At 47.7% G+C, this 12904-nt stretch overlaps 1 protein-coding gene across 4 annotated transcripts in view; it reads right to left on the bottom strand.

The window, feature by feature from the left end:
* Window positions 1-12904, bottom strand: part of LOC144149071 (Golgi-associated plant pathogenesis-related protein 1-like) — a 102762-nt gene that overhangs the window by 12659 nt on the left and 77199 nt on the right. For 3 of the 4 annotated variants that reach the window (XM_077680616.1, XM_077680613.1, XM_077680627.1), the window contains exons 2-3: window positions 2331-2383; window positions 424-798 (exon numbers count right to left, since the gene is read on the bottom strand). In XM_077680616.1, the coding sequence (XP_077536742.1) occupies window positions 424-798; window positions 2331-2383 (428 nt within the window). Of the gene's footprint in view, window positions 1-423; window positions 799-2330; window positions 2384-12015; window positions 12159-12904 lie in introns of those variants that run through there. The other variant, XM_077680623.1, reaches the window with a different exon arrangement.

Genomic DNA, 12904 nt, shown 5'->3' with positions numbered 1-12904 from the left:
GTAAGCTCATGGGAAAGCAGCTGGCGAAAATCACGGAGTTTTCACTCTGAAATAAATTCTTGAAGGGTGAGTTTACCATCACTGATGTTTTAGCATTTTGGTTTCGTTCCTTCTTCACTCACTCGAGCCTTAACTCGGTACCTGCATGCAACGAAAACCTGCATGTAATGAAAAATTGGGAATTTTTTCAACTCCGTTATATCCAGGTTTAACTGCATATAATATGTCGGGGCCACTTGAGCACCTCCGCTCAGCACCTGCTCGGCGTACAGGGGCAAGTCCGCCTCATAATGACCTTCTCTCCCGTGTTCTCATCTCACATGCGTGTCTACTCTAATACTACTTCATTCATTGAGTTCTTGAGCGCTTAATGAATGCGGCGCTTCGTAGACGCCTGCGCGAAGCTTTCGAAGGTTCTCTCACCTCGTCGCTGTGCTTCAGCGCCGGTACACCGTGGATGGCGCGGTAGTGGTTGTGCCACTTGAGGCTCTCCTGGCGGAACTCCTTGTCGCTGGTCGGCTTGGACGGCCGCGTGGGCTCATGGATGGTCTTGTCCTTGTCCTTATTCTTGCCTCCAAGGAAGGAGAAGAGGCCCTTCCTGGGCTGCTTGTCCTGCGCCCCGCCGCTGCCGTCGTCGGTCACCAAGTCCTCGATGACCTCCTCGGTGCCGTCAGCGTTCTGCTTGATGGTCCGCGTCACTACGGTTCGCTTCACCACGTGACCACCCGTATCGAAGCCCGAAGAGCTCTCAGAGACCTGGACGACGCGCTGCGTCGTCCTGGTTGTCGTGACCACGCCCTAGTGAAACAAAGACGTGCACCAACTGTGAGCCGCACGCGAAGCATCGATGGCGAGAGAAGGCAATCAACTGGAACTTGCGAGGAAGAAGAGGAAAGCTTTGGACTAGCGGAAAGCTCCTCCATTGTTCGCTGCACTTGTTTTGGCTTCTAAGCATTTATACCACATGTCGAGGCGGATAATAGATGGATGAAAAGGTTGGGAGGAGAGGACTGGTAAAAACCACTGTATGCCCGGCCGTGACAGTCGACAAAGAGAAAAAAAGAAATGTCAAACACTTCTTCGGCCTCTTTTCGGGTTCCCCTCACGCTAGGTTGGAACCACCATTGCATGTTTATTTCATACACGTGTTTAGTAAGGTGCGCTAACCCCCCCAAAAAAGTTTGCTAACGCTTGAGCCCGCTCCAGAGGCATCGGTGCGCGATTACCAAACAGCGCAGGCTACAAACGAACTGCGGTCTGCGCCTGCCTGGAGCACTGGGGTGTGTCTCCGTAGGGCACCTCGAGTTCAAGGTCGTTTGACTGTGCGGTGCTCCTTCCCCCACAAAAGTATACTTAGACTCTCAACTGCCACCGCATTGGAAATCTGGATGTGCTGCACACCGTTGAGGGAGCCGTGCAGCTACAGCAAAATAAAACAATCTAGCTCATTATACTTTAGCGAACGCAGTTTACGCCTACCACTTTCTTGAGTGATGGCGTTCTCACATGCTTGGCTTCCGTGTCTCGCGAGTGTAACCTGTCCGGAATTTCAGTGCATTGCCGTCACCGCTTTAAAGCAATACACCCCGCGCCTGATGGCAGAAAGAGTCTTGTCAAGGTGACATACAGCCTAATAAGTTTTGATGTTGGGCGAGTTTGTCGAGCATATTTAAGGGGGTGAATAGCGCAGCCAAAGAGAACTATGTCTGTGTGCGTCCTTCTTGTCCTTCGTGTTTGGCTGTGGCATTCATCCCCTTAAATTGCGCGCATGCTTGCCAGAAGTTTTCGCAGCCAAAATTTTACTCCTTCCAAGAGCCAGTACGAGTATCTTTACCCAAAGAATTTGTGAGATCTCCATCGGTAAACTGTGCGTATACATGCCTGACAGGCAAAACCAGAAAAATACCAGTAAAGCACACTATTATGACCTTGAATACTAGCTTACCAAGTACAAAAAGTAATCGGACTTTCAATTTGGGCCTCATATCTGTGGTGCTGAGCAAGCAAAAAAAAAGGCCGCCTTCGAATCCTAATCGGTAGAGAAAATACCTACTAACAGAACATGTCTGCTGTCATCAAAATTTTAATTGTACTAAATACAACAAAACTCTCATTAATATAGGACCTCTTCCGTATCGTCCAGTGGAAGTGTTGCGCAGAAGCGAACTTGCACCATCTTTAGGGAGCCTGAAGGGCTTTTTTCCTTTATTACGTATTGTTCTAGCCCCTTTTAAAGAAGAAACAGATTCATAAAAGCAGAATTTGAATAGAATAACGTTATTATCCAAGAAGTTTCCAAAAAAGGCAAAAATTTAGTGGCGTTGACTTACCCCATCAACTCGAGTCACTGTTTGCTGAAATGTCTGGTTTCCGGTGTTCATTTCTGCGATGAAGAAAGGATAAAAGAATCGTCAACACATACAATCGTCAAAACACACACACACACACACACACACACACACACACACACACACACACACACACACACACACACACACACACACACACGCACACGCACACGCACACGCACACGCACACGCACACACACACACACAAGAACCGTACCAGAACGTTTCTTTGGTGCTAATTTGTTTAAGAGTGAATTGTGGCTTCTGTCACCGACTACTTGCATACGACTTGAAAAACAAAAAAAAGATCCATGAAATGCGACCCTATGCTACAGCAATTGTGCGCTAGAAACTTGCAAGGCTAATATTCTTCCTCATGAATGGAAAAAGACACTCGACGTGAACACAAGCCACAATCTATATCTATGCACGTGCGGCCGCACTCACGCGCGCACGCATACACACGGACTTATATATATATATATATATAGGTGTATATCCAGACGAACACTTGAAGTTGAAGTTTATTAGGATGTTTGAAAATAATACAGTACATAAATTGGTAAGGAATACAGAAAGAGGTCCCATAGTTTATCACTGTGGGGGGACCTCTCGTTAAAACGTACACAAAAGAGATAAAACATGAGCAGTCACTGGCGGACTCAATGGCAGGGTCAATGGCACATTCAAAGGAATTTCAAATGGTACTTGATAATGAGTCTAAGAATCTGCCGGCCGATGTATTCCTATTCATTCTTTAGCGACGCAAGTGGCTATCTACTACTCGCTTCCTTGTCGCTATGGTGATCCCCTTACAGTGCACCGCATCCCTAAAATTCAAAAGCGCAATCTGCCCCTGCGCCAAATAGTAGACTATATCCGCTCGCCCCATCACAGACTTTCTGGTTTCTTGCATCGAATTCTGTGCCATCTGGCTGGAAAAACACGCACTCATGTGCGCATGCTCAAAATATTGTTGAGGAGGTTGGGGACGTCACTATCCCGCAACAGTGACGTCATGCTTTTTGATGTAAAATTCCTCCTCACAAGTGTTCCCATTGATCTGGATGTGCCAGTTTGCGAGGTCGCCCTTGAAGCGGACGATGCGTCACCCGAGAGGTGCGCCATTGAAGTAGCCGACCTGACAAAACCTTTTGCATTCATGCGTATCAAACCAGTGTTTCAGTTTCCAGCAGGAATATTTCAAGCACCGGCAAGGAACAGCTATAGGTGTCTCTATTTAAGTCACGGCCGCGAATTTAACCATTGAATCCCTCGAGCTGCGGGCTCCCGCAACGTTCCCGCCGCTTCCAAAAGTCTTCGTGCACTACGTTGGCGACCATTTTTGCATAATAGAAAGAAGTGCACTGGCCCGTATTACTTCGCACTTACACCGCACGCAAGCGGCTATAAAATTCATGGTCGAAGAGGAAGTGAAAGGGTAACTGGCGTTTCTAGCTTGTGGGATATACGAGGGGTTCCTCGGGGACCTCAGCCAGTCCTGGCGTAAGGTCACCACGCTAGCTCCCGGCGTGTCAACCACGCGGGCTCCCATGGCTACGGCAGCCCAGCGAGGTTCGCCGATACGAGAACACAGTAGACAGTAGTGCCGAAGCACAGCCGTTTATTTGGGGAATCCCAAAGCATGCGAGCACAAGGCTCGACGGCGTTCACGAATCACGCCGTCCGGGTCGTGACCGCGAACGGGAGGTAGGCACTCACGGCGCGCGACAAACAAAGCTCCCACCTGAGATGCATGTATCCATCACCGCCGCGTTCCGCCGATCTCGCCCCAACCGGGTCTCCGACGAGACTCTCCCGACTCCCCTGCGCGCACGTTCGCGCCGCCCGCGCCCGCGCGCCTATCCCCGCACACATAGGTGGTGCCATCTCTCGGGGGAGGCCGACGAACCAGCAAAGCGCCGGACCGGTTTCAGCGCACAAGCGTCTCTCCCGAAGCGCGCGCTGGCTCGGGATCGCAGGTCGCGGTTCTCCACGATTCCCACAAGCTATACTTGTGAAGTGCAATGGGCGAAGCTCTCTTTCAGCGTCTACAGGAAGGCGAGGCACACTGGCTGCACTTCACTTAGAACTGTAGATCTTGCGTCGCACAAGAAGCCCGTGGCAACCACCTCGTTGCAACGGGCTAAAATAATCAGCACTGAACAAAGGGACAGCGCCATTACTCCTCCAAAATTTGCCAGGACCTCGGAGCCTGCGGCTACCCCCCTTCCTTCATTTGATCGGTGGAAAGCCAGCTGTCTCGTCCAGTAGTTCCTCCGGCCCCTTCGAGGTGGGAAAGTTCCCCTGTTTCGCTCGTCCCTGGAATTAACGATACCTTATCCCGTGTGATGCGGACGTACGGTTTCCAGATATAGCACACGCGCTTAACCACAAGCGTAAGGGTGAACTGGTCGACCTTAATTGCTTAACCAAAAATTCCCTGGAGTGGTGTTCACTGTTCAATGCGGCGAATCGGAGCACGGCTACGTAGGTGAAATCAGCAACATCGAAAAACAAATGAAACATCATGATACGACGTCAGGAAACGCCCCGTGGCTTCAAACACACCCCGCTGAGCATGCAAACCTTGGGACACGAGATAAACTAGGGTGCGGCACGCATACTTGGAGAGGAGAAAAAGGTCTGGCGCCACGCCTTTATAAGGAATCATTGATAACACAGACAACGCAGCAGATATTGAACCGAACGCAGGGCAATATGCCTGTCGCGAACGCGACAGAGAGACGAGCCGAGACAAGTCTGAACGCTATGCCGTGCACCCAGAAACTGGGGCCCCGTTTTATTCCACGCTCGTGGCGTTCGTGGCTGCTTGCGCACCGGCGCCGCGTGGCCCGCACTCGCACTCATTAGTTGTCACTCAGCCCCAGCGCCATCACCGCTGTAACGCCGCCACATGCCTTCGCGAAGGCATGTCGCGTTCGCGACATGCCTTGAAGGGACTCTGCAAGACTTGATAAACGTTTTCACTCTTTCCTTCGCGTCTGGTAGCACTGCGAAAGAAAGCTATAGTTATCTCCACCACGGAGCGGCACTATATACGTGATCTGCTCGTCACAGCAGATACGCCTTCCGTTTCTGCTTTGCTTTTGCGGCTTAAAGTGGCTATCGAATGCGTTCATTGCTGCAAATGAAGGAAAGCCGGGAAATACACGGTAGAGCGATGTAATGACGTAATTCGAGCGGTATAAGAACGTAAGATAAGGAAAGAGGGAAGCATCTTTTGGAAAAGTTTCTAAGTTCTCTGATGGGCACAGAGCAGAAATTTCTGGCTGACGTACTTTGCGACCCCCTAATCTAACTACTGGATGTGTTGGTTGACTACGTTCTGCAAGCATGTAAGATTTTGAAGAAGTTGAAAAAGGTGGTGGGGTCCCTTTTCGTTTACTCGCGCTGCCTACGTCATATTTTCGGCCGTACTTAAATGTACTTCGTGTACTGAAATTTCGTTATGAACAAGTCTCCCGTGTGGGAGCTAAAATGTATTTCATTTGAGTAAAATATTTTGGCCGGCATTTTCTATTCTCTATTAACGTTCGGAATCCATCCTGACCAGTCGGGCTTTCGTCAAACCCTTGTTTTCATAGCTGTATCTTCAGCTTGGGTTTAACAGAACTAGTAAAGCATCGGGCGCGTTTTCCCACGGAATATGTTTGGCCTTCACTCCGGGCGTGTTTTTTATTCTCTAATTTCTTCACCAACATTTTCAAAAAATGTTAAACTCATACGAAAAAAATCAAACTACTCCCGTCTGCTTGCTCGTCGCTCTAGACTGCTGGCTTTCCTTTCTCTTCCATATGCATCTACAGACATGCATATATATGACAGACCCGCCGCGGTGGCTCAGTGGCTAAGGCGTTGCGCTGTTGAGCACGAGGTCGCGGGTTCGCCGCGGCGGCCGCTTTTCTGATGGAGTCGAAAAGCAAAAACACCCGTGTGTTCGAGATTTCAGCGCACGTTTAAGATCCCCAGGTGGCCAAAATTAATCCGGAGCCCTCCACTACGGCGTGCCTCATCGCCTGCGTTGCGCCAGCGCGTTAAACCCTACAATCAATCAATCAAATATATATCACAGGAGTGAAAAGTCGGATGCACGTGAAACAACAACGAAGTTCACTTACATAGCGACCATTAAACGGGCCTTTATCAGAGTAACACGCAATACTGACGGAACACTGCTTGATCCGACGGAGGCCACTTCGGATCAAGCAATGTACCGTCAGTATTGTATGTTACTCTGATGAAGGCCCGTTCACTGACCGCTACGTAAGTGTAAACGTCATTGTTATTTCACGGTTGTAAGAGATTTAACTCATCCTATTTTTATGCGCTCTTTGCGATTTTCCTTTGTTCCTAGACCACACAGACACGTGCGTATGTATGCATGTATGTATGTATGTATGTATGTTTTTGGACAATGCTGTGTATGTTGTACACCTGGGCCTTCCGATTTTTTTTACTATGCTTTACCTCTGATGTATGTTATTGTTCTCCCAGTTTTTGTCGCTCAGTCGCACTGCCGTTGCTGATCACTTGAATTCTATACCTTGGCCTTCCGAATGTTTTTACTGTGTTTCTTTCATGTACCCTGAATTTCTTGTTTTCCAAGCTTTTTGCATATCGGCAAACCTTCGCGTTATTACATTTATTTGAGTGTAGTTACTACTCATGTTTTGTCGCGATATTGTGTTACTTTCTGTGTATTCCTTGTTGTTGATGACCGCCCTATTGCTCTTTGAAGTTTGTACCCCCCTTACTCAATGCTCTCATTGAGTTTGTAAGTTATCAGAAATAAATGTATGTATGTATGCATGTATGTATGTGTGTATGTATGTATGCGAGTATGTATGTATGTATGTATGTATGTATGTATGTATGTATGTATGTATGTATGTATGTATGTATGTATGTATGTATGTATGTATGTATGTAGAAATAAGGGTTGGCAGTCGAGAAAACCTCGGAAAGCAAAGGGGAGGATGTGGTAGATCATTGAAACAGATTGAGAATTTGGAAAGAAAGAAAGAAAGTGAAGAAAAAATGCCCGCCAGGTGGGATCCGAACCCACGACCTCCAGAATACCGGTCTGGTGCGATAACCACTACGCTACCGGCGGGGCGATTTTCCCATTCACTTTCTGGGGTATTTATGTTAGGTATGTTTGTTTCCTGTGCTTGGGGGTGGTAGCCAGCGCCATTCGGACTAATCGGGGTGAAGGGGACCTTCTTTTTAACCCCCGGGTCGTGACTCGAGTGTCTACGACATGTCCAGAGTGGTCGACCAGCTTTGAACCCTCTTAAGCTCCCTTTGGCAACAAGACTGCCAGAACAGAGGCCCTCGCTATGCATGTAGCGAATCAGAATAGGAAATGAGGGGCTCGTTGAAAATAACACAGAAATAAGGGTTGGCAGTCGAGAAAACCTCGGAAAGCAAAGGGGAGGATGTGGTAGATCATTGAAACAGATTGAGAATTTGGAAAGAAAGAAAGAAAGTGAAGAAAAAATGCCCGCCAGGTGGGATCCGAACCCACCTTTTTTCGTCACTTTCTTTCTTTCTTTCCAAATTCTCAATCTGTTTCAATGATCTACCACATCCTCCCCTTTGCTTTCCGAGGTTTTCTCGACTGCCAACCCTTATTTCTGTGTTATTTTCAACGAGCCCCTCATTTCCTATTCTGATTCGCTACATGTATGTATGTATGTATGTATGTATGTATGTATGTATGTATGTATGTATGTATGTATGTATGTATGTATGTATGTATGTATGTATGTATGTATGTATGTATGTATGTATGTATGTATGTATGTATGTATGTATGTATGTATGTATGTATGTATGTATGTATGTATGTATGTGCGTGGGTGTATTAATACTACATGAAATTTCCTCTGCACGCAACACTCTAGAGCTAGCTTCTCCCGGCCTTCTCACCACACCTAAGTTTACCTCAATACCGCCCCTGATACTAAGGATGGTGATTCATTGGTCACCACAAGCCTGCTCCCAGTTGTGCGACTTTATTCAGACCTGCGAAGTGCAGACATGGCTGCAAGTGCGTAGGGAGCGCCCCCTCGAGTATTATGGTGACACAAAGACATCGACGTGAATTAATTTCGGGCTCAGCGTGATTAAGCTCGATTGGAGCTGCTAGGCTTGTGTGGTGCTAAGTAATAATGTAACTAGCAATAGCTTAAAGTGGGCCAGTTGGTTCGACATGAGCACAGGGTTTTAAGGCGCAAGAAAAACACGGACACTAGAAGTAAACCGCTCGCGGTTTTTGACATTTTCTCCGAGATCACGTTCACTAGTAAGCCTTTGTATGACGATCGCTTCCGTCACAGGGGGAGCCTCCATGTTCTGGAATCGAACCCGTAACCTTGTTCAAAGCCCCGCGCTTTAGTGGAATGATTTTGTGACGTATACGTGTACCTGTGCGTGTGTTGATACCTAGTGTAAAGTGAGGCAAAATGGACACAGGGCAAAATGTGACAATGTTCACCTGACGCCGCTTAAATTAAGGTGTATCACGAAATTAGTTTCAAATTTCAGCGAAGGGTCTGTCTGGTTTTGAAGCGCCAAGGGAAGTAAAAACCATTTGTTGCTGGATCATCGTAACTATTGTGTGGATATCTTGTTCACCGCCGTGGTTCCACGGTGGTCGCACCAAAAAACCCCGAAGCCTCACGAAAAGCATTGTCAGCACTACGCGAAAATTTTGGACTGTCTGCCTGTGCGTACGTCCCTCGCTTCAGCCGCCCATCCAAAAGTTAGAAGTACTCTGAACGAGGCGTTTATATAATTAAAACATATCCGAAGAACCAAATGCATGCTTCATACTTTCGGACATTGTTCAACAACAACAACAACAAAACATCCCCCTCGCGAGGGGCACGATCAAATTCAGAGCATTTCCGGGGGCGCACGACGTTAAGTAGTTTGCGTTACGTTAATGTTGTTGCACTTGTGGCAACTGCTGACGAGAGAGCGCTCGTCAGCAGCAATTTGAATGAGTCAACGATATAAGGCGCGTTCGTAGCGATCCCATTCTGTGTCGGCTTTGTGGCGCAGTGGGTAGAGCACAATGCACATTGCGTTCCGCCCGCAGGGTCGAGGGATCGAAACCGGGCGCCGGATAGTATTTTCTTTTTTATATAGTAGGGAGGGGTGCGTTGCGGACTACGGACGTCAACGCGGGTGACATCGTGAGTTAATGAAATGCTCTGCATTTAAAAAATGTGGTTAGGTAAGTTTAAACCATGAAACCAGCAACCAAACTACTGGGCCACCCCAAAGGGCCCGAGGGGTACGGGGTTAGCAGCGGCGGGGACAGCCATTTGGAAAGGAAAAAAAGGTTGTGTTGGCAGGAAGTGCGCCACACCTGCAACGAAAAAAAGGCTGATAGAAATGTGCAAGCTGCGCCAATTTCTTAAGGGGCAAAGCTCCTTAGGGGCTTGGGCTGTCGGCGCCTCCTGTCATCGACGTCGTTTCATGTAGTCACGGTACTAAAACCCCTGGACACTCGTTTTCCAACGCCTCGCGCTAGGACGTAACGCGTACTAAAAGACACATCGAACGTAACGCGTACACATCCGGACACCCGTTTTCCAACGCCTCGCCTAGAACGCTTCGTGCTTCAAGGACACGAGACTTTTACAGCAAATCTATGTACCTCTACCCCCAAACGGTTTCATCTCCCTGGGCACAAAAGCCAAGGCGCCAAGAATACATTTATAAACTGCATGCTTCGCCCATCCCCAGGTTTCACGTTAGTGGAGATGGCCCGGTTTTTTTCTTCAAGGCGAGAAGAGTTTAAAATAAGTGAGAGAAAACGCGACATAACAACCCGACAATCCGGTGTTCTCGAAGATTCGGTGTGCATGAGTACTGCCCTAGCTATAGCCGTATGGTCCTTTGTCTAGAATGGTCAAGATGCATAAAAAAACGGAGAGGGCTGGAGGGCAAGGGCATAAAAAACCAGTGGAAAGCGTAGCGAATGTTCACTTAGCACACGCTGATGCTTAGCATTACCCCAATGGCGCTGCATAGACGAGCCAAGAAGCTAAATTAGCGGAGTACCGTACGTCTTTTAAGTGCTCAGCTGGAATCTTAATGAAGTATTCTTACTGATGAACACACAACAAAAGTTTTTCTGACCACGTTTTATAGAAAAAAATTGCTATTTTAGGCTCAGCAAGCAATTTGCAAAGATGTTTCCCCTCCCGCTTCCCCCCTAAAACTGAATCTGTGAGGCAAAGTACCACATTAATTCCACAGGTTGATTAGAACGGCAGACGCAGATTTCCTGGATTAATTCATGAAGCCGAAACATTCGGAAGGGAGCTAACCGGTGCGTCGAACGACTGGAGATGGTGTTGTCTACCGAGAGGTTTCTACGCAGGAAAACAGCACCAGGCTGTCTGCATTCTGTGCGGAACATGCGGACAGTCAGCCTAAAAAGGTTGTTTAACAGCCCTCGGACCCCTTTTTCCTTGTGTTAACCACTGTATTAGCTTCATTTTTTTTCTTTTTCGGAGGCGAAGTACTTTGGCTCACGTGCTGTTTCAAAGAGTTAAATTGAGACAGGGACTTTCCCCTATCCCCATATTTATCTTATTCGGTTCCATCCAGCATCGCTACATCATGTGGTAGCAGTGCCGCAAAAAAAACGATAATTCCTGTGCCATTGTTTGGTACAGTCAGCCGAAAGTTTTAAAAAAATATCAGTGATCTACAGATGTCTGTCTCATTCAGCAGCACCTGCTCCTACGTGCGCACCGGTAGCGTCTAGATGAAGGCAAAAATGTATCACATTCGGTCATAAAATTGGTCGCCAAGTTTCAACAATGATTTTTTTTTTTCCGCCAACCGTTTCCATATGTTACTGAATTATCGTGGACTGAAAAAAAAAAAGAAGTAACAGTTCGAAGATGTTCCTTACGGTAGACAAAAGAAAATTGGTAAAAGCAGGTAGTTGTACTCTTACACAAGTCAGCAATAAAATTTTACGAAGAATGCACAAATTATGGCAGGAAGTTATGAAAGAAGACTTCAGCAACATGAGTAAACAATGGGCCGAAACCCGCGAGAGGAGGTAAGTCGCGATGCAGCCAACCCCAAGCTCTTTTAAAATCGTGTTACGCGTTAATCTCGTAAGTAAATTACACACAGCTGAGCTATTTCTCGCATTTGTTCAGGATTCATGACTGCATAGGACTTATCTTTTTCCCCCACCAACGTTCTTCTCAATCTATCCGCTTTTCTCCTTTAATTTACCTTTTTTTTTTTCAGATGTGGAGCAGCCGTACTTTTATCTAGAATTTCGGCAGGGGTAAATCCTTCAATCTTTGCGAACTGCCTCTCTCTTCTGGCTGCCAACACACATACAGTAATCCCTCGTTATAATGAAGTCATCGGGACCGGAAACTGGTTTAGTTATAAGCGATAATTCGTTAAAAGGGGGATCGTTGCACTCTCTGCATGGCAGAAAGACCATGACGCGCTTCGAATACAGCGATTTCGTTGTAACGGGCCTTCACTGTTATTTTAATGCCAACCCGCAGCCTCAAATTACATCGCGCAGGAAGGTTACGGGGTTGGGGCGAAACAGCGGCCCCAAGTTCTGCATAGCGAATTCAGTACTCACTTGGTGAACGACGGCGTGTGCCTCTACTTTTGGGACAGACGTAAGCCGACCGTTCTCTGGCGGTGTTCGTTGCTTACAATTGCCCGGACTCGCCAACTTGTGCTTTCTGGGCCTTTGTCGGTCCGCGTTATATGGCTCGGCTATCTACAGATTAAGACCGCTTTTGGCGCTCGCGTCAGCCATTGCGCTCGAACGGGGAAATACAAGCCGGTACACCACATACACGTACGCGATAATAACGAGAGCTCGAGGGCAACGCTATTGTGTTGTTGCCGCGCCTCCTTTTCATTTACTTTTGACTGAATCAGTCCACTTACGACGTAGGCGTTAGGCCAGCCAAAATGCTTTCAGCCTGCTTTCCGGTCACTTCCGAAAGTGCAGGCTCTTTCTGGCAATAGTGCGAACGCGTTACCCCGGGGTGAAAAATTTAGAAACGGCGTGACGTCACGCAGCCTGCCATCGCAGGCTAACCTCTGTTGACGTCCCCGGAAGAACTTGGCCTAGCATAGCCACATACTTAGGCACAAGGGCTAGAATTGTTACGTGATGCTTAAACATTGCGATTTTGTTTCGTTTCCACAGTGCCAGCCAGAATGGGTAAAAAATAAATTAAAAATGCTCTAAAGGGTTTCTAAATATCCCCGCGGTGCACTCTGATAGCGATATTTTTTTTCGGAGATGTGTGAATATTAAAAACTTAAAACATTGTGACTTGGTGGAGGTTGCTGAGTCTTTCCCATCACGGCCCGCTCACGAAGCGTTCTCCTGAAGGTGCTTTGGTCGCGACTGCCCGCCCCATTCGCGGCCCTCCATAGACGCACCCAGGCACCCAGCTTCGTGTCCCCAGCCTGTGCCTCGCCGTGACCAGGGCAGACGATTATGCCGCTCC

Source organism: Haemaphysalis longicornis, unplaced genomic scaffold (assembly GCF_048455015.1).
Source record: "Haemaphysalis longicornis isolate Haplotype H1 unplaced genomic scaffold, Haemaphysalis longicornis Haplotype H1 scaffold_1, whole genome shotgun sequence".
NCBI classification, from domain to species: Eukaryota; Metazoa; Arthropoda; class Arachnida; order Ixodida; family Ixodidae; genus Haemaphysalis; species Haemaphysalis longicornis.
Note: the sequence above shows the minus strand (reverse complement) of the source record. Positions and strands in the feature narration are given on the sequence as shown.